This window comes from Sardina pilchardus, chromosome 5 (genome assembly GCF_963854185.1).
Source record: "Sardina pilchardus chromosome 5, fSarPil1.1, whole genome shotgun sequence".
In the NCBI taxonomy this organism is placed as follows: Eukaryota; Metazoa; Chordata; class Actinopteri; order Clupeiformes; family Clupeidae; genus Sardina; species Sardina pilchardus.
In genome coordinates this window covers 5638685-5660649 of record NC_084998.1, presented here as the reverse complement: position 1 = coordinate 5660649, position 21965 = coordinate 5638685, and the positions used below count along the sequence as shown (strand labels likewise).

Sequence of the window (21965 nt, the reverse complement as noted above, 5' to 3'; positions counted from 1 at the left end):
GGAAGTTGATATTCTGCCTTGATAAGCTGTTCCTACTAAAATCACAAGTGAGGACCTTAACCTTAATTTTGATTCAGATTCAGAAGGAGGTATTCTTTTCATAATATTCATGAACTGTAAGATACAAACAGCAACCTTTAACTTTTGTACTCACATGCCAAACAGCAACTCATGCAGGCCTAGAGAATTAGAAAGAGATGGGTTTGGCCACAATTATCCATACCATCCTTATGAAAGATGTGTGTCTATCAGAAATGACAGTAAAACCCCCTATTGTGAGGGGAATGCACACTCACGTGGGTTGTTGTTCCGATTCCTCACTATATATATGAAGATCAGCACTATGACTACTACAGCGATGATCATGCCCCCGATGGCTGCACCAATCACAGCAGAGTACGCCGTGAAGGGGGGGTCAGCTGCAAACACATTCACAGATGACATTTTGCCAACATCCTCAGCCTCTCTGTCTATGTACTTTAAAAAATATTACATCAAAATATAGTGACATGTTTTTTTTGTCAGACAGCCTCAATAGGCTACGAACCTGGGCTCTTTGCATCTGATGGATGCCCTACGGTGCGACGATTGACAGCCATGAGTCGAACTGCATAGAGGCCAGTTGGGTCCAAACCGCTCATCTTGTAGGTCTGAGTGCTTGGGTCCAGGTCCACCGCCACCATTTGCCATGGAACATCAGCGTCCCGTTTCCCTGCAGACTGTGGTAGCCGACGGCGCTTAATAATGAAGCCAGTGATGTCTCCCTGAGTCTTTAGAAGCCACTCCATGTCCACCTCTGTCCGCTGACGGCTACTGTAGACAAGCTTACTGATGGTCACATTGGGTGGCATTGGATATCCTATAAGTAAATAACAGGATCAATTATGCAACATATTTATTGAGATTGAAAAAAGACAAAAAGTGAAGAAACCTCAAACTTCAATCTCAATGGGACTCACCTAGTAAAATTAAGGATAAATAATAATAATAATAATAATCCTTCTCAATGTATCATCTACATTTTAATAATGGTCTAAGTGCATGGAAGTACATGGAAATGTGTGCAGGGAAATACAAATCCATCTAATCCTTACTCTTGACCAGCAGGTGGATGGGAATCTCTGTCCCCCCCACTGCGTTGGTAGCTGAGCACCAGTACTGTCCACTGTCTCTCAGGCCGTCGGTCTCCCTCACCGTGAGGTTGGACCAGGCCGCTGCACGCTGCAGGACGTACTTGGAGGGGGTTTCTATGACGTGCTGCTTCAGGTTGTTGTACCAGGTGATCTCGGTGGCTGGATAGTTTGCCTTCAGTATGCAGGTGAGCTGCACGTCACTCCCCTCATACACAGAGACCATGCTGCGCTGGGTCACCAGTACTGGAGCCTCTGGAAGATATTAAAAAATATTGACATTTCAAAAGCTCAATTTAAAAGTTAAAAGACTTTAAGGAATGGAATGCTTTATTGAAATTAATGGATCATTATGCTGTAATTTATAAAGCATATGTCATACATATTAGATTCAACATTAGATTCAACTTTATTGTCATTGTGCAGAGTATAATACAAAGACAACGAAATGCAGTAAATATAATGCGGAAATACCATCTCAGTATTGCTGCTTAGCAGCATGTCATATGGTTTATTGCTAAAGATATGTCTGTGCTGCAGGCCTCACCTAGCTTCAGCACACACTGCTTCCTCTGGGAGAACAGCGGATGCTGCGCGTGACACACAAAGGACTTTCCACTGTAGGTGGCGCTGGAGCGCAGCACTAGAATGTTGGAGTTCTCCTCCGATTTCCCCTGGGCTTCTCCCATGCTGGAGGCCCACCAGAGCAACGCTCTGGGAAAACCCCCTTCCCAGGAGCATGACAACATCAGGTACTCGTTGTTGCGGGTGGCGTAGGCGGAACACTGGGGTTCTCCTGGAGGATGCCCTTAGAACCACACGGAATGTAGGATGATATATTCTATAGTTTTTTAATGATTTTTTCATCCTTTGATTATTGTATAGTACTGTCTATGGTTAAATGTCATGCTATTACCATGATTATCAGTAGAGCTGCTAGTCCTATGAAAAGCAGCCTGTAACATAAACTAATCTCTAATCTCTAAATGAAACGCATGTAAGTAAAACTCACGACTCACATGTCCTGGTGCTGCAGCTTGTTGATACATTCAGGGCAACATGTGACCCATGACACACAAACACAGAGTTGTTCGCAGTGCCCGGCCCTCTCTGGGTGACGCTTACATTGGCATACCCCTGTCTGGCCATGCCTTGCAGGAAGGGACTCCAGCGCAGCAAGGCTTGGGGGTGCCCCCCTTCCCATGCGCACCAGAGCGTCAGATCTGTGTAGTTGTTGGTAGGAAGGATGCTACATGATGGAGACCCATCTGGGGGATCTGTAGGAATGGCATAATTGTTGTGTGTTAGGCAAATGGGTGCTTGGTGTGCTTTTGTTGCTATTTTACAAAGTTAGCAGTTACATTGCAAATGTGCTGCAAATAAAAATGCATCACATTTCCAACTCGAGGGTACTCGATTCCTCACCCATAGATGAGAAATCTATTTCATGGCGGAGTTGGGTCATGGCCATTTATAAGAATGTCATGGGGGCAGGGGGCTTTTCAAGACGGCAATTAAAAATAGGAGGCAGAGCTGCACAAGGCCCTGTTAACGGGAAGGGCAAAATGTTCTTTTTTTGTCAGCTCAACTGACGTGAGACTCAGAGGTGGTTTCATAACCTACTGGGTTATGAAACAGCAGCCTGGGAGCTGAATTCCTCTGCAGGTATTAAACAAACTTAATTTCACAGCCCAGTTCCTGTTCTCATAATAGAACAAATTAGACCAAACCTACACAATGACTCTATAGGACATGAAGTCATGAAGGTGGACACAACCTGCCCTTTTCCGCTTAGGTCAATCTTGGATTTCTGAAGTTAAGAATATCGTTTTAAATAAAAAATAAGACATTCTAAAGATGCATGTAACTACAGAACTCACCAATCAACAATGTCTATCTGGCAAGTCTTTTTGAGTTTTGAGGTGGGGGGGGGGGGTTATGACTCTAAATATTCAAATGAGCTCTTGAACCTTGTTAATGATCAACTGCAGAACCAAAGAGCACAGAGACTGTGGTCCAGACTCACAGTGAACTGCAGAACCAAAGAGCACAGAGACTGTGGTACAGACTCACAGTGAACAGTGAGAGTGATGCTGTTCTTGGCGCGAGTGTTGAGGTTTGTGTTCTGCGCCAGACAGGTGTAGTGACCGGAGCTGGTCCTGGGGATGTTGCGAACGGTCAGCATTTGTCCCGCGTGTACCTGGGAGTTGTTGTAGAACCAGACATACTGACTAGGAGGGTTGGAGGACGCTTGACACGCAAGGGAGACTGTTTCCCTCTCCAAAGCAGAGTAGCCCTGTTCTGTGACGGAGTGCGGGGTGACCTCAATGTGAGGGACATCTGGCCCAACTGTAGAATGAAAAAAAAATTCAACTGTCTCTCCCACACATAAAATAACAATGTAACAGAGCCCATTACGGATGTGGTTAGAATAGCACAAACAGTACAAGGTCACTTCAAAAAAGATAAAGGAATACAATAGTTGCTATGATCTCACTTACAGATGACATTGAGTGAAATGCGTTTACTTTGTTCTTGGCTGACCTCATTTCCCACAATGCACCTGTACCAACCCGCATGGTTACGTGTAACTGTGCTAACGTTGATCAGGTTGTCGTTGGTGCCCCGTGCCAGGATACTGGTTGTGCCCTCTTTACTTTCCTGCTCCCAGAGGTAGCTAATGGGTTCCGTGCCATTTTCTAGGTCGCAGCGCATCCATATGGATGAGCCCTCGGCTGGAGAGGAATCGCTCAGGACGATGGATGGTTTTGTCACGGGCACAGCTTCAGGCACTCTTTCCTCAGAGGGATTCCCCGGGGTGAGATGATTAACAGCTCTGATTCTGACCGCGTAGAGTCTGGTCGGGTCGAGGCCTCTCATCTTGTAGCTGCGAGTGCCAGGTGCCAGTTTGGATGCCACCTCTTGCCAGGGAGGCTCCGTTTTTGATTTCCCGCTGGAGAGTGGGAGCTGGCGGCGCTCGATGACAAACTCAGTAATTTCCCCCTGAGCTGTTGTGTCCCACTTCAGATTGGCTTCTGTCCGCTCATGGCCACTGAAGATGATTTTGCTAATGGTCACATTGGGAGGCACTGGGTGTCCTAAGATAAAATATAACAGGTGTTAGTTTTGGATACTTCTTAAGCCTTGACTGAATTCAGTATTAGCTCATGTATTTTGGAGTGTCCAATCCAAACTTTTAAATACTCCACTAGACTGGGAAAGCCATGCTACCATGCAACATTTTTCTATGAGTAGCCTGATTGATTGACATGAGAGAAGTAGGCCTATTTTATTGATGACGGGCTAATCAACAATTTAAAGAGAGTAAAACTGGCAAATATCATTCAAAGCAAACTTACAGTAAATGCATCTTACTATAGTCATGTATGGACCAATTTCATTTCAATTTTGATTAAATATTAACATTCTTACTGTTCACCAGCAGTAGAATGGGAATCTCTGTTTCCCCCACTGCATTGGTTGCTGAGCACCAGTACTGTCCGCTGTCGGTCTGGCTATCAGTTGCCTTCACGGTCAGATTGGTCCAGCCGCCTGCGTGCTTCAGAACATACTTGGAGGGTGACTCTATTACATGTTGTTTCAGGTGGTTGTACCAGGTGATGTTTGAAGGGAAATAGTTGTCCCTTGCTGTGCAGGTGATCTCAACATCGCCTCCCTCATAGACAGAGACTGTGCTACGCTGTGTCTCAAGAACTGGAGCCTCTAGATTGGGAAGAGGAGATTGTGACCTCGGAACATATTGTGACCAGAGAAGTCATTCGAACAAAATGATGGACAGTGGTCTTTCAGATTCATTCCATTTCTTTAAATAGCCCATTCATTATTTACTTTTTTATGCTTTTCAGAATTTCACCAGTTGAGATGAAACCATTTTAGATTTCAGCACTTCAGACTTTAGACTTTTTTCTTCATTATTGTTGATTTATCTTACACACACACACACACACACACACACACACACACACACACACTAATCAAAGCTACAGTACTGTAACAGCCCCTGACTACTAACAGCCATTCTTACCTAGTCTCAAAACACACTTTTTCTGCTCGGCAAATAACGGGTGTTGAGCGTGGCACACGAAGGCCTGGCCATTGTAGGCGGTGCTGGAGGGCAGCACGAGGGTGTTGGTGCTCTCCTGGTATTCCCCCACAGTGTCTCCACCACTGGACACCCACCAGAGCCGTGCTCTGGGCAAACCTCCCTCCCAGGAACACGATAATACCAGCTTCCCATTGTTTAGCGTAGCTTTTGCAGAACATTGAGCTTCACCTGGTGGAGACCCTAAAAGTCAAAAGTATAATATGACGGTCAAAAATTATGTCAGTGGGTTCTCTGGATGCATCTAATATGTGTGATATTTTAAGGTCAACGTCTCGTTTTCCGTGACGTCACTTGATATTTGCGAGTAATTTTAGAATATTGTCTAAAGAGTAAACTGATCCCTCACATGTCCTGGTGCTGCAACTTCTGGATGTCTTCAGGGCAACATGGGAGCCATGACACTCAAACACAGAGTTGTTGGCCGTGCCCGGGCCTCTCTGGGTGAGAGTGGCGTTAGCGTAGCCCTGCCCATTTGCCCCTGGCAGGACCGGGCTCCAGTGTAGAGAGGCGTGAGGGTACCCCCCTTCCCATGAACACCAGAGGGTCAGATCTGTGTAGTTGTTGGTAGGACGAACTGCACATGATGGAGACCCATCTGGGGGATCTGTGGGAACAATAGCCCTTCGTTATTGCGTGTCAATTTCATTTATACTCCAAGAAGAAATGAGCAAAAACCTTTTTTATTTTAGAAGAACTATGAAATATATCCTCATATTTTGACCCCTACTATCTTTCTTGTCTAAACTGTAGATTCTTACCTATCCTTAGGGCACAGTCTTTCCTCTCTGAAAATAATGGGTGTTGAGCATGGCACACAAGGGACTTGCTGTTGTAGGTGACACTGGAGGGCAGCACTAGAGTATTGGTGCTCTCCGCCGATGGTCCCAGTTGGTCTCCAGCCCCAGAGGACCACCAGAGCAGGGCTTTGGGAAACCCTCCTTCCCAGGAGCAGGATAGGATCAGGTGCTCATTGTTGAGAGTAGCGTTAGCATAACATCGGGGATCTCCTTGTGGATGCCCTGAGAATAAAAAGGTAGTGTGAGAATTGTCACAGTCAAGGCCTAGTTAAGTAACAAGATAAATCTTTGTCTAAGGTAAAAAAAAAATATGTTGCCATTAAAGTCAGATTCAAAATTAGTTGCAGATGACATTGTAGAATAAACATTAAGTTACATGAATTAACTTCTGAACAGCATGCTAAAACATCATCAGAGTATCAACATCAAGTTGTGAATAGCCCATGTTCAAACTTCAAACTCTTCCTGTGCACCAAAAAGGGATTTTCAAAATACCGGACACATTTTCTCTATCAGTCACTCTGTTCGCAAGTCCTGTTTGTTACATGTTTTTACCTCTGTTGCCCATTGCATTTAATACTTTATGTAAACATATAGCTGTTCTTGCTAACTCCTGCCATGCCATAGCATGTAACTGTAAGGGTCCCATATATGTCTGCTGTCCAGTAATAAAGCTCATCACTCACATGTGCTGATTATGCAGCTTTTGGATCTCTTCAGCGCAACGTGGGAGCCATGACACTCAAACACAGAGTTGTTGGCCGTGCCCGGGCCTCTCTGGGTGAGAGTGGCATTAGCGTAGCCCTGCCCATTTGCCCCTGGCAGGACCTGGCTCCAGTGTAGAGAGGCGTGAGGGTACCCCCCTTCCCATGAGCACCAGAGGGTCAGATCTGTGTAGTTGTTGGTAGGCAGGATGGTGCACAATGGAGACCCATCTGGGGGATCTGTGGGAATGACATCACCCCTACAATATATTATATGGCAAATTATCTGTCTGTTGTCCCCTATGGGCATTTCTGGATCGCAGAGCTGAACAATTAGGCAAGACACCATTGTTCATGCTCCTGGCTTTCTTTGTTGCCCATCAATCATGTCATCATAATGCTGCAGAGACCACTAACTGCACTGTGTTTACTGCAGTGTGTGTGTGTGTGTGTGTGTGTGTGTGTGTGTGCCTGGACTCCAATTCTTACCTAACTTCAGAACACACTCTCTCCTCTCTGCAAATAAGGGGTGCTGAGCGAGACACGTGAAGGACTTGCTGTCGTGAGTAACATTAGAGGGCAGCATTAGGGTACTGCTGCTCTCCTCGTATGTCCCTGTGGTGTCTCCATTACTGGACGACCACCAGATCAGTGCTCTGGGAAATCCACCCTCCCAGGAACAGGACAGTACCAGGTGCTCACTGTCGAGAGTAGCGTTAGCGTAGCATCGGGGTTCTCCTGGAGGGTGCCCTGCGAATAAAAGAGAAGGAAAGATGCTTGTCATTAATCAGTGATTGATTATGTTATCAATGCTGCATAGTTCAATAATCAGTCAGAAAACCACTTGAGAGGTGCCACCATAGATATGTACTGTATACTGTATGTCTATGGGTGCCACTCTTAGACGGTAGAAAGGGCCCTTGTCTCTAGTGTATTCCAGTGGGGCTGGGGCCACCCTATAGCCACAGGACATGTTAGAGAGAACACACTGCATGTGTACAGTCATCCCTTGTAGTAACTGACTCATGTCTCCAGACATCTTAGCAGCCTTCATTAAAGCCCCAGCCCAGACCCAGGGTCAATCAGGATTCATAATCTGAATTTTCTGTCCTATTCCTCTGACCATTAGGGCAGCTCTACACACTGATGACTCATACCACATAGCCATGAGAATGAGAATGATTGTGAAACACTGCAGTGCTGCATGTGGACTACTCACACTACTCACAGTCATGAGTAATATGACGGTAACATATTCTTTCAGTGTATTTTTTGGATACATCAAATGCGCCTGATATTTTAAGTGCAGTGTCTCATTTTGAGTGACAGCATTTGAGCTTTCAGAGTAATTTAATAATATGATCTATAGAGTAAACTGGTCCCTTACATGTCCTGGTGCTGCAGCTTTTTGATCCGTTCAGCGCAACGTGGGAGCCATGACACTCAAACACAGAGTTGTTGGCAGTGCCCGGGCCTCTCTGGGTGAGAGTGGCGTTAGCGTAGCCCTGCCCATTTGCCCCTGGCAGGACCGGGCTCCAGTGTAGAGAGGCGTGAGGGTGCCCTCCTTCCCATGAGCACCAGAGGGTCAGATCTGTGTAGTTGTTGGTGGGACGAACTGTACATGATGGAGACCCATCTGGGGGATCTGTGGGAACAATAGCCCTACAGTACGTTATTATGTAATTGTGTGTCAATTTCCTCAATTCTCCAAAGAGAAATTAGCATATGTAAACCTTTTGGTATGATAACACTTATATATATACTATATACTGTATATACTGTATATAAAAGTGTATTGATACATATTGATAAATGTATGTGTGATACAATTTTTGCCTTTTTCTCAACAAAATAAATCAACAAAATATGATATCGGTAAATATGAGAAACGAAGTCAGTTTAACTCACAGTAGACAGAGAGAGAGATGGTTCTCTCAGAGCTGGTGTTGATGTATTTGTTCTCAGAGAGGCAAGTGTAGAGGCCTGCCTGCCCACGCGAGATGCTGGGGAGACTGAGCATTGGTCCGCTGTCCATCTGGGAGCGGTTGTATAACCAGGCGTACTGGCTCAGAGGATGAGAGGACGCTTGACATGTGAGGGAGACTGTTTCCCTCTCCAAGACAGAGTAACCTTGCTCCGTGACAGAGGAAGGGCTGATGTCAATCTCAGGCAAATCTGGTCCAACTGTAGAGGAATAAAAAGCATTTTATGAATCTGCCCACCACCGTCTCAATTGCTGTTTCTTTCTCCACATATGCAAACACTCACATATACCAAAAAGACTTCAAATGACAAAAATTCTAAATAGTGAATGACAACATAATGAGTTGACACCTACAGAAGACATCCAGCCAGAAGCGCTCACTAATCACTTGGTTCACTTCATTGCGTGCCAAGCACCTGTACCACCCAGTGTGATTGCGGGTAACGTAAGCGACGTCAAGCACGCTGCGGTTGCTCTGTGCCACGAGGCTTACGGTGCCCTCCTTAGTCTCCTGCTCCCAGGCGTAGTCGATGGGTTCCGTGCCGTTCTCAAGACCACAGCGTATCCACGTGGAGGAGCCCTCCGCTGGAGAGGAGTCGCCGGGGACGACGAACGGCCTCGTTACTGGCACTGCAGGGTACAGAACAAGTTCAGTGCCATAGGACAACACGCAATGTATAACATACACAGACCTCTGCAGTTCACCTACAAAAAAGATCCAAAGCTGCCATCTTTGCCTGTATAAGGAGATCCGCGTACCGTCTTGCCCACACTCTCATAAAAAAAAGGTGCAATGTAGAACCAAAAATGGTTCTATTGCATGTTTCATATATGGCACCCCTATGGTTATATACACCACTGACTCTTTGGTTTTGCAGTCAAACTACAGAACTACTATCCCGGAGACCCGGGTACAAGACTGGGTGGGGTCACTGCTCTCTCCCTTCACTACAGGTCTTTAAAGCCTGCATGGTTCTACTGCAGGGAGTTTTTCCTTGCCCCTGTTATTCATGGGCTCTCTTTGAATGTTTAGCACTCTATAAAGCGCCATGAGACATGTGTAATGTTTTGGCGCTCTATAAGTGAAATTAAATTGAAATTGAAAATTGTATATACAGTAGCACCCCAAGATCCGAATCATCTTTTCCCTTATGGCAAAGATGGCAGCTTTGGGACCCAGGAATATAGACAAATCTATAGAGGAGACACACTCTCTTTACCACTAACCTAGTACACGTAGATATATGTAGTAATAGTAAAGTCTGGCTCCTTGGGCAGTGTCATAAAGTGCCTGGCACGTGTAAAGGCCCTGTGCAGCCAGAGGCAGCTTGGCAATGGAGATGGAGGCACTGCTGTCGTTGACACTCAGCTCTCCCAGTGATCTGGTCAGCCGCTGGATCTTCGGGCCCCTGCCAAAGTTGTAGACCACTGCTCGGAGGGTCTCAGTGCCCGGCTTGGTGAAACCCCAGATGTAGACGTCTGGAAGGGAGGGACCACACTCGAGGGTCACTCCCTTTTCCACAACACCGCTTTTCTTAACCTCTGTGTACACCACTTCCCAAGGGTCGTGGACCTCCAACCCTACAGACAGAGGTTTTAGATTTTACCACTAGTCTGGCTGGCACACACAGCTGTTACATTTCAGAGAGTTCATTGCTCATGGTTACCATAATTCTTGGCTTCTCTGTACACAGGTTCCTCACCATGGTGTGTGCCATTCAACCCTGAAGACACAGAACAGGTCAAGTTTTCTTTATTAAGTGCCAAGGGCCATTTATTATTCATGTTTTTTTTTCATTATTAATCTCTGTGATAGGCAAAACAAAAAATCCATGATGAATAACAATCATGATCAAGAAATGGAAAATTGATTGCACAATGCACAATGTTGTGGACATTTTTAAAAGTACAGAATTGCTAAAAGTGTACTTATTGTTAATTGTCGAATGGCTACAGAATGTTTGTTGAACAGAGGTGTGATAATATAGTGTCGTCCAAATATCTCACACATGCTAAGACCACAAGGACCTCGGAGAGTGGTCCAATAGGCCTAGTTACTTGTGACAGAAGTCAACAAGTTACAAGTCAACATGTAGTGCTAATGTTGCTTATTGTACCTTTATGATGTACATAAAGCTGTAGTAGACATACAGTGCATTCAAAAACATTATGCTGTATATCAGCAACCTATACTGCATGCAATGACACTATATGGTATTTATGTGGATTTGACATTTTGCAGACTTTGTGGTTTAGTTAGATCTATAAATGCAGTATAGAACTAGATGAAACACACATACAGTACAATAATAGCAATAATATAAAATTGTAACAAATACCATGGTAGCTTAAATGCTTGGACCCTTGATTACATAAACATGACGTTACTCATTAACGCATGTTGATGGCCAAAGCCATTAATCTACCACAGAGTGTTTGGATGCAGTAAACTCCGTTTGGTTTAGAATATGGAAAAACTTGACCGTTACTGCTGTGAAATGTCTTGTGTATTTTCTACAGAATGTCATTTAGCACATCACTTTACCCTTGTAACAATGTTTCTTATAGCAACAGATACAGTGGTGGTTGCTAAGGTCAAGTTGTGTTGTTGTTTAAGACCAGAACCATGAATACTATAAATCTACACCAGCCTGTGACACCCTTTCCCATTACAGTACATAGACACAGAGACACAGAGCAGCCATAGATATGAAACAGATTTTACCGTGTAAGAGTGGAAGCAGAATCACAATGAGGCAGATGTCTATTTGCCCTATAGGTTTCCGCACCATTGTCCCATGACGCTCCTGTGTCCAATGCTGAGCCTCAGAGAAACTTGTCTTGCACAATGTGTGCGGATGACAGAGAGAGAGAAGTGGCTTTCTCATTCAAACACACTCTCTGTGCCTGTTGCCTTAGTGAGAGAGAGCGTAAATTACATGTAGGCTGAGTGCGGGACACTGGCTCGTCTCACAATTTATCTGCCTTTAATAATTAATGCACAGATGCACTGGAGCAGAATGGCCTGGTTTTGGGTAACACTGTGATACCTGTATGGCATCTATTATTGAACACGGCGGGAGAGCAAACTTCTCTAACATTCCATCACTCTAACGTCAGGTTAGGCATGATCACTCACACCTAAAGACAAGGTCAAAGATTTTACACCCTCTTTGAACATTATTTCAGAACAATATCTTTAGTAAGGAGCACATTCATTTGCAAGGTAGAACACCATCAAGCAGACATGAATGAAATACAGATGTAGAAATGGGAGGGGATAGATAATAGTTTCACAATAAAGCTTTTGTTAATAATTGTAATATTTACTAATGTGTATGTTAATAAATTTAATGTTTTGATTTCACTTGATTGTAAAAGGTATAGATGAACCCACCTTATATTATGAATAATTAGGCACTACACTACTGTACAAATGAACACATCAGCAATAATGAAAATAGTGCAATAATTTGTTTCCTTGTCTGACACTTGACAATTTGCAACTGCTCTTTTAGTCAAAGAGAATTTATCGTCCATAGAGAACAGAGGCATAGAGGAGGAACTATAGAATGATGCATTCTCTAGACAGCCAGTGTGATTAATGATGTACTGTTACGTTGCTGACACGTTCATCCACAACAAACATTGACAATTTAATACATTTTACACATATAATCTACAAAACTCCTTTAATTAAGGTGGTATCGTTGGCACCCAAGGTAAGAGTCTTGTCATTCCCGTCCAATAACATGTGATGCAGGACGCTTTTCACCACTGTATTTCTGAACTTGACCTTGCATGACCTTGCTCTGATATCTCTGACAAAGTTTGCCCATTCAGAAATGGATGAGCCAATCTGTGCGAGATCCGAGGCCAAGCCCAGTCCTCTCTGTTTCCCCCTGATCTTACTAGAATTGAGGTTATGATGTTGTGATCCCACGCCTGACATCTAAAATGGCAACAGTAGCCTTGAGAGATTTTAACTAATGCCATTTATTCATAGAGTATACTAACCCAGGAAAAAGGTTGCCACCACATAAGATTTATGCACAGTATATACATGTTGTTCACCTTAGTATATCAAATCAGTGGAATAACAACAATACAACATTGTAACACACCAACTTGCTTTGTCTTACACACTCAAGGTCACCATCTTCATCAAACTCACTAATAGGCTACATACAGTTGAGGCTATAACCACAGTTTCTTCAGTAACAAATTCTTAGAGCTGTCATAATACAAACAATGTGTAAAAAATGTCAGACTTTACATCAAACTGAATAGTACATGATGCAGTAGTGAATTATACGTTATAAGTAATAACAAAAGAGTTCTGAAATCAGTAACTCTGGAGGATCAAATCTGTAGTTAAGAAAATTATAAGAACTACAAAAGTTTTATACAGAAATAAATTCAATACATTCATACATGAAGTCACAACGTCTAAAACACAAAATAGACTTTACAACACAAACTGATATGGAGATCTAGTATATGGTTGATGACAATATTTAATGGTCAATATAGAATAGGTGATCAAATCTTTGTATGTACTGAATATGACAGTGTTGTAAGTTCTCAGTCCAATAAAGAAGGATTAATACTCCTTGCAGTAACACTTTCTGAAATTGGCTAGCTGGTTTTATTTCCTACTCCAGCGTTGATCATGTTGTTAACTGGTCGCCATGACAGTAATTGTTACAGCGACAGGCTCGTTGTCGTCTCGCGGTGGCAGGTCTGGTGGGGAGACAGTGGCTCTTGGGCTCGTCATGGCTGGTCCTGGCAAAGAACATGTCCTCCAACTATTACTTAGAACTTGTACCAGTCATAGTATGGAGCACATACTGTATGTCATGGTGTCGAGGAAATATAAAGAATCCAATGTCTAATTTCTCAAACAGAGGCACTATTACTGAGTAAATATATACACATCAGACATTGCATGTTCATTGGTTTATTTTCAGTATTCTTATTTTGTGCCATTTGATGTGCTTGATGGTGTTTTAGGCCCCCACTGTCGACTTCAAGGCAGTGCTGCCTTGCCTAACCTTGACCCCTAGTGCCTTCCAGGCAGCACTGCCTTGTAGTCGATGGTGGGAGCCCCAAAGTGCATATTTAATACACTGCCCCGGATCCCCAGGGCGTCTTTTGTTTTTTACCTGGACTGCCATGTTCTTCTCTGCCATGTTCTTCTCTGCTCACATCCCCCTCTGCTCCACCAACAGACTCATCCTCGGGATAGTTGATATTTTCCCTTGACTGACTGTTTCGACTGTGAAAGGACAATGCACATTACATTTCTACATCACATGGAAACCTCTCAGATGCACAGTACACTCCATTCAACTAGATGGTACAGTAAAATGACCAGTATTTTGAAACACATACTTACATGCCAAATATCATGTCATGTAGGCCTATTGGAGGAAATCATAATAGATGTGGTCAAAGTTACACCTAAACCGTTTAATTTATCTATGCTGTCACATAATGTAGCAGTTACAGAAATTGCATGGATATTCGTGGAAATTGCATTATGCTACTTGCACCATCATTTCACACTTACGTGGGTTGTTGTTACGATTCCTCACAATGTACATGAAGAGTAGAACTGTTATCAGCGCAGCTATAATCATGCCTCCGATGGCTGCACCAATCACAGCAGGGTACGCATTGAAAGGTGGCATAGCTGGAAGACATAACAGGTTCATCAGCTAAACACAGAACATCAAAAGCCAGAGGTCCTGAGGGGGATCCCCCGTAATCCCTAAACTGACTGCTGGAGATGATACCGCTAACGCTGCTGCTCTTCAAGCCCATGCTCTGCTGATTGCATCATTCAATGCAGCATCTTTAAACTAGCTCACCAAAATACACTCAAGATTAGGTAGTGGGCAGTCTAGTCTTACACTGACATAGCCATTTGTAGTAAGTAAGTAGCAAGTTGTTAACAACAAATACTATCTATACCAATGTTCTTGCATGGTTTATGGACAAAGAGATTAAACTTGAAAGGTTGATAGGAATAGTTGAAAGGCCAATGTCATATCAGGCAACAGACAGAAAAGATGAGAGGTGAGTTGTGGAGAGAGCGGAGTGTGTGTGGAGAGGGAGTGACAGGGTGTGTGCTGCTTATTGAAATGTTATGCTGTTCACCTGAGTGGAGAAAAACACAAAAAGAGACATTACAGCTTTATTTTCAGATATCATAAGGTCTCATCATCCTTATATTCATGTTATAGAAGAATAGTTATGTTCCAAAGTGATTTATTTACTGTCTGTCGTCACAATTTGATATCCAGCCCTCTCAACTTATTTTCTATATGATTAATTTGACCACATAATGACTAGTTTCAACGCAGGCATGCAGTTATTTCTCAGTGCAGGTCATCAGTCATCTTCTGAAACTCACCTGGGCTCTTTGCCTCTGATGGATGTCCAACAGTGCGATGATTGACAGCCATGATTCGGACTGCATAAAGGCCAGCCGGATCGAAGCCTCCCATCTTATAGGTGCGGATGCTGGGATCTAGGTTAACTGCCACTTTTTGCCAGGGGGGATCGGCGTCTCTCTTTCCCTCGGTCGTTGGGACCCGACGGCGCTCGATGATGAAGCCAGTGATGTCTCCTCCTGTCCTTATCAGCCAGTCTATGTCAACCTCCGTCTGCTGATGGGTGCTATAGACAATCTTGTTGATGGTGACGTTGGGTGGCATTGGGTATCCTGATTCAATCAAAGAAAAGGGAAAACAAGCAGTATTTGAGGTATCCTGATAGCTTGGATTAAATAATTTACTGTATAGTCAGTGTTCCAGTGTAAGAATCAACAGCAGCGTTCTTACTCTTCAGTGTCTGCTCTCTGTCAAAGTGACCTACTGTAATTGTTCAGGTTTTTAGACCTTTGTTTAGACCTTTGGTTGTTAGACCTTTGTTTAGACATTATACTTATACTACAACAAATACCATACTTTTACTGAGACAAATAATAATAATAATAATAATAATAAACATTTTAGGGCCTGCTTACTCTTGACCAGCAGGTGAATGGGAATCTCTGCCCCCCCCACTGCGTTGGTAGCTGAGCACCAGTACTGTCCACTGTCTCTCAGGCCATCGGTCTCCCTCACCGTGAGGTTGGACCAGGCCGCTGCACGCTGCAGGACGTACTTGGAGGGGGTTTCTACGACGTGCTGCTTCAGGTTGTTGTACCAGGTGATCTCGGTGGCTGGATAGTTTGCCTTCAGTATGCAGGTGAGCTGCACGTCACTCCCCTCATACACAGAGACCATGCTGCGCTGGGTTACCAGTACTGGAGCCTCTGGAAAAGAAGAGAACAGTGAGTGCACGTGAAATCATGAAAATTGTCACAGAAATGGTAAACTGGAATATGCTCTTTCTTTCAGATCTTGGAAAACAACCTTGGGGTTGTGTGATCAAACAGAGTTATTTTTCTCTCTCTAATGATTGCCCCTGGGTCGCCTGTGCTGCAGGCCTCACCTAGCTTCAGGACACACTGCTTCCTCTCGGAGAACAGCGGATGCTGCGCGTGACACACAAACGACTTGCCGCTGTAGGTGGCGCTGGAGCGCAGGATCAGAATGTTGGAGTTCTCCTCCGATTTTCCATGGATCGCTCCGGTGCTGGAGGCCCACCATAGCAACGCTCTGGGAAAACCTCCTTCCCAAGAGCATGAGAACATCAGGTACTCGTTGTTGCGGGTGGCGTAGGCGTAACACTGTGGTTCTCCTGCAGGATGCCCTAACCAAGCAATGAATGTCAGATATAACACAGTACAAGATTAGATCAGGGAGTTGTTTGTAAGTACTATATGGTAACTCACCGAGGTAAAGGAAAATGGTAACAACATTTATTAAGTAGAATGTGACACATTGCATCAGCCATCAATTTAATCACTCACATGTCCTGGTGCTGCAGCTTGTTGATTCATTCAGGGCAACATGGGAGCCATGACACTCAAACACAGAGTTGTTGGCCGTGCCCGGGCCTCTCTGGGTGAGAGTGGCGTTAGCGTAGCCCTGCCCATTTGCCCCTGGCAGGACCGGGCTCCAGTGTAGAGAGGCGTGAGGGTACCCCCCTTCCCATGAGCACCAGAGGGTCAGATCTGTGTAGTTGTTGGTAGGACGAACTGTACATGATGGAGACCCATCTGGGGGATCTGTAGGAATAAAATCATTGTCTAATACTGCTTGGTTAAATGTTTGCCATTTATTGAAGACTACAGAGTGAAGCTACTGTATCCCTCTGAGAAGATGGTTTGGTGAGAGGTTATGCTAGTTACCATAGAAACAGTTGAACACTGGTAACTGGCAAGCCAGAACGGATTCAGAGAGGGATTTAGTTTAGTATTAAGCATTCTAAAACTGGATTAAGCCCACCACACAGGGCCGGCAATGCCACAGTCAAACTCAACGGTGGAATGTTCATCGCTTTACTAAACACTACTGGCGAAGCGATCACCCATCGATTCAGTGGAGATACACTGACAAGACAGCTGTTTTCTATTATGACGTATCAAAACAGTATATAAAAAAACAATTTCCCAATTCCCCATGCAGCCCAGCATTGTGTTATGTGTAGAGAAGCCAATGTAGGGGCAAAGCAAATATTTCCATTGTATGCTGTAACCTCATTTTAATAGCAGGCTATTTGTCTACTTACTGGACCAATTTAAGGACAAAACATTGTTTCTCTGAAAAGAAAAAGTCATTGTTTCCCATACAGTACTCTTCTAATCCACCCATCAGACAAGAGAAGAGTTAGGACAAGAGAGAACCTCTTGGCCTTGCAGTGTCACAGGCACACTGGCTTTATACCTTAAAGTCTCTGCTGTTAAGTTTCGGTCACATCCTCCAGATGATCCATTGGGGAGGGACGGGAGAATGAATGAGCTTTTCCTGCACTTCCCCAGTTTGGCCAGATGTCTGACTGCTTGTGTGTGATTTCTGTTTGAGTGTGTGTCCGTGTGTGTGTGTGTGTGTGTGTGTGTGTGTGTGTGTGTATGTGTGTGTTATGTAGGATTACGACAGAAAGAGCTAAAGCCAGAACAACGTCTTTGAGAGAAAGAAGCCCTGATAGAGACAACATAGATACCCATCCAGGAAAAGAAAGGCAGAACACAGAAAATGAAGAATGAACAACAGAAACAAAAGCAAGTAACAGAAAGGTAGACAGAGTATTGGAAGGGTGACTTACAGTAGACCGTGAGGGTGATGGTCTTCTTGGAGCGCGTGTTGAGGTAAGAGTTCTGGGCCAGGCAAGCGTAGTGACCCGTGTGCATCCGCAGGATCCTGGTGATGGTGAAGGTGGGGCCCATGTAGACCTGGGAGTTGTTGTAGAACCAGATGTACTGGCTGGGAGGGTTGGAGGAGGCTTGACACAGGAGGGAGACCGTCTCCCTCTCTAGAGCCGAGTAGCCTCGTTCCGTGACGGAGTACGGGGTGACATCGATGCTGGGCACATCGGGGCCGACTGCACAGGAAACACCATTGAACCATGTAAGTCTATGCCCATTATAAAAAACAAGTCTAAACAGTTAGGACAAGTAAAACCATACCGTCATTTCCCAACTATCAACTGAAGTCTATACAGCTATGGGGTTAATACATGGGGGCATGGGAATGATATTATTTCATTCATCTTTATGATTAAAGCACAATTTGATTCTGATTAATTGGGCTATTGGGCAGGTGGTCAATGCACTGATGCAGTTAATACATGTCTTTATTATTATTATTATTATTATTATTATTATTATTGCCATAATAAAACACTGTCCTGATACAATATAGCTAACTAACGGGACATGACTGCATTGGAACGGGAGACGAAGAGAACATCGTAGCTGCCACTTACAGATAATATCAAGCCAGGTGCGCTCACTCTGGGCCTGGTTCACCTCATTGCGTGCCAGACACCTGTACCACCCAGTGTGGTTGCGGCTAACCAAGGTGACGTTGACCAGGCTGTTGTTGCCCTGTGCCATGATACGGGTGGTGTTGTAGAGCGTGGTGTGCTCCCAGATGTAGTTAACGGGTCCGGTGCCATTCTCCAGGCCGCAGCGCATCCACATGGATCTGCCTTCTGACGGAGAGGAGTCACTCAGGACAATGTATGGCCTTGTCACTGGCACTGCAACATCAGGGCACAGAGGGAAGAGGTCACGACACACTCCAAAGAGGGAGAAACAGGATGGATTTGTTTTTATTATTATTATTTCATGCTTGGCTCAGACAGACACTGTTTCAACCCTTAGGTCTTCATCAGTTACTCTAGGCTCTACCTAGAGGTCACAAGGGTCGCTATGATTTTGTCTGTCTGTATGAAATAATAAAATACACTCAAAAAGGAGAGACCAAACTGTGCAACCTCACATACAGTAGCATACCACAGTCAGTTCATGTAAAACAAGCGAGAAATGCTCCTGTCACTGACCTAATACCCGCAGGTGAATGTAATAATAGTAGAGTTTGGCTCCTTGGGCAGTGTCGTACAGAGCCTGACAAGTGTAAAGTCCTTGTGCCGCAAGGGGCAGCTTGGCAATGGATATGGAGGCACTCCTCTGAATGATACTCAGTTCTCCCAGCGTTTTGGCTAGTTTCTGCAGCTTGGGGCCTTTGCCAAAGTTGTAGGCCACTGCACGGATGGTTGCGGTCCCTGGCTTGGTGAAGCCCCAGATGTAGACATCTGGGAGCACGGAGCCACACTCGAGGATTACTCCCTTTTCCACCACGCCGTTGGTCCTGGTCTCCCTGTACACCACCTCCCCTGGGTCCAGGATCTCCAAACCTGACGAACGGAGAGCACGTTGGAAGACCTGCATACTGTACATAGTAGTTTTTCTCTCACACAAATATCTGTTTGTGTCACACAAATAACATGCTTGTGTTTATACCAAGCACAAACACATTAGGGGTTTGTGTTTATATTTGTCGTGTATGTATTTATATTTGTGTGACACAAATATGCGGTCATGTACTTACTCTTACCATTATTCTTGGCTTCCTTGTACACTGTGTCTTCCCCAGGGTCCAGAACCTTTGAGCCTGAGAGGAGAGTAAAATAGTCAAATGCCCTCTGTGTAGTTTAACCTCAATTTCTTAAAGATTTGGCACAAAGTATATTTCATGTTGACAGGCAATAGCCCGTGGACATCAATATACAGTTGCAATTCCTAATGCATTTACACTAAAATAAAAACTTCCCAGTCACTGTAGGAGGCCTCCTATGTAAGCAGAGAAACAGGTAAACTTCTCTTCCAGCTGCAGTTTGCATGAGGTCAAAGAGTTATTTAACAGGGGGGGGGGGGGGGGGGGAGAATGATTAAGCATTCGCCCTTGGCCCTGAAATATGCTCTGTTGTCGAAGGTGGATACGGTATGTCTGGAAACATTTGGGAATCTGGCATAAACCGGTCTCTGCAGCATCATTCGTCATTCTTGAAAAATTAGTGCATTTGCTGATGATAGAACTATGGATGCATGTAGCCTCCCTGCCTGCTATACCTCACATAGGCTGCAGCGCTCGAGCGTCCATGAGGATCAGGGTATCACTGTGTCCACTGGGGCTTGAATTACGGTAGCACATTAAAGGTAATCACCACGGATAGAGTTCTTCTTGGAATCTTACAGAGGTCAGTCGGAGCTTTTACGCAAGCAAGGATGATGGACTGCTCATAACAAATACTGGATGCCTGTACCAGACGTTTATAATATCAAAAGAATATGAAAAATATCTAACATCAAATTTCAATACAGAAAAGGCTTTAAAAGGGTCCCCATGCGTTAACATGAACAGTACTCTGTTATATTGAGTACATTGAAAGAAAGCTTTAACAGGAAACAGTAGGGCATCTTACAGCAATAAACTCTTATAGAGCCACATTTGACTGCATTTAGCTGGAGAGTCTCCTAAATTCTCCCTTCAGCTGCAGTTAAGAGTCATGAAAACGGGTCATCATCAATGCTACCCCATGTGAATTAACACAGTAGATGTAGCTTAATACAGTCTAACTGGATGTGAAATGAAAAACTTTACCTTGCAAGAGTGGAAGAAGAGTCAAAATAAGGCAGAAATCAGTTTGCCCTATAAGTCTTCGCAGCATGGTCCCATGACGCTCATGTGTCCAATACAGAGCCCAAGAGAAAATATGCAGCGCTGAGAGCAAGTCAGGATGATGGAGAGAATATACAGGATCTCTGAAGATGAAGGCCCTTGACCGGTTTAGAAGAACACTGCCTACGGCTTTGGTGAAGCTGAGTGGACTAGGCTGTGGGACTTGTGGCATTTCTCGCAACTGATTTGGCCTGAATAATTCATGCACACCCTCCCCTCACTTGTAGGAATGTGTGGCGCTAGAGATACTCGGTTTTGGATGACGTGACGATACCTCTCATGCCATCTATTATTGAGCACGATGGGTGGATGGGTATTCTAACATTCCATCACAGGAGCAGCAGGAAATGCATACTGATCGCCACAACAAAACAGGGTCAAAGATTTGCCTGGTGATTACTGTATACTTGAGAACATGTTTAACATGTTCACCATCTTGTTTCATAGCTTGGTGAAGACAAATGAGTTTCCCCCAACATCTGATATCTAACATCTTCTTTAAACGTTTCCTAGAGAATATCTAGATACTGTATAAGCAGCATGAGCTATAAAACTTCCTGAAGCCTATTGGGTTATGGCTTTCCAGTCACAACATCAGCATTACAGAATGGAAGTGAATGCTCTGGCTTTTTTTGTGCTTTGTTTTGTTTTGTGATGTCATGGTTTAGTTTCCTGTGCAGACCCACACTGTGAGGTGAAGTGAGGAAAGCTGATCGGCCATCTACATTCATTCATGAGTATCTCACATTACGCTCCAGTGTATTGGGTGCATTGCACACACAGACAAGGAAACACACGCACTTGTTAGATAAGACATGGGCAGACTGATTTCAAAGAAACTACGGAATGTATACTGATTTCATGGAAACTACTGAATGTTTATTGATTTCAAAGAAACTACTGAATGTATACTCCATCCTTGACCATCTCTTCAGATTGGAAAATGCACACATTATAATTTACCATACTGAAGAAACAAACAGGCTTAATTCACAGCTGGAGCTGGTGAGGATTATTAAAAGTATTGGCTATGTTGTAAACCCATTTGACACTGTCTGAAATATGCGTTCATCCACAAAAAAAATAA

The 21965-nt window shown here is 44.2% G+C and overlaps 1 protein-coding gene across 1 annotated transcript; it reads right to left on the bottom strand.

Annotated features, from left to right (window-relative positions):
- Window positions 1-12790: 12790 nt before the first annotated feature.
- Window positions 12791-21002, bottom strand: LOC134079930 (V-set and immunoglobulin domain-containing protein 10-like 2). Its single transcript, XM_062536082.1, has 13 exons — window positions 20801-21002; window positions 19754-19810; window positions 19200-19553; window positions 18621-18896; window positions 17961-18236; window positions 16666-16923; window positions 16245-16505; window positions 15775-16065; window positions 15160-15471; window positions 14314-14436; window positions 14140-14164; window positions 13907-14019; window positions 12791-13526 (listed from the first exon to the last, which is right to left on the bottom strand). Exons 1-13 carry the CDS (start codon window positions 20865-20867, stop codon window positions 13420-13422), a joined length of 2520 nt encoding a protein of 839 aa, XP_062392066.1. The 5' UTR covers window positions 20868-21002; the 3' UTR covers window positions 12791-13419.
- Between the last annotated feature and the right edge of the window lie 963 nt (window positions 21003-21965).

Excerpts from the sequence above, each read along its gene's own strand:
- LOC134079930 (XM_062536082.1), bottom strand. The coding sequence starts at position 20,867 with ATGCTGCGAAGACTTATAGGGCAAACTGATTTCTGCCTTATTTTGACT. Across the intron at positions 19,811-20,800 it reads TCTTCTTCCACTCTTGCAAG|GCTCAAAGGTTCTGGACCCT; the intron begins GTAAAGTTTTTC and ends CTCTCCTCTCAG. Across the intron at positions 16,924-17,960 it reads CATCACCCTCACGGTCTACT|ATCCCCCAGATGGGTCTCCA; the intron begins GTAAGTCACCCT and ends TTATTCCTACAG.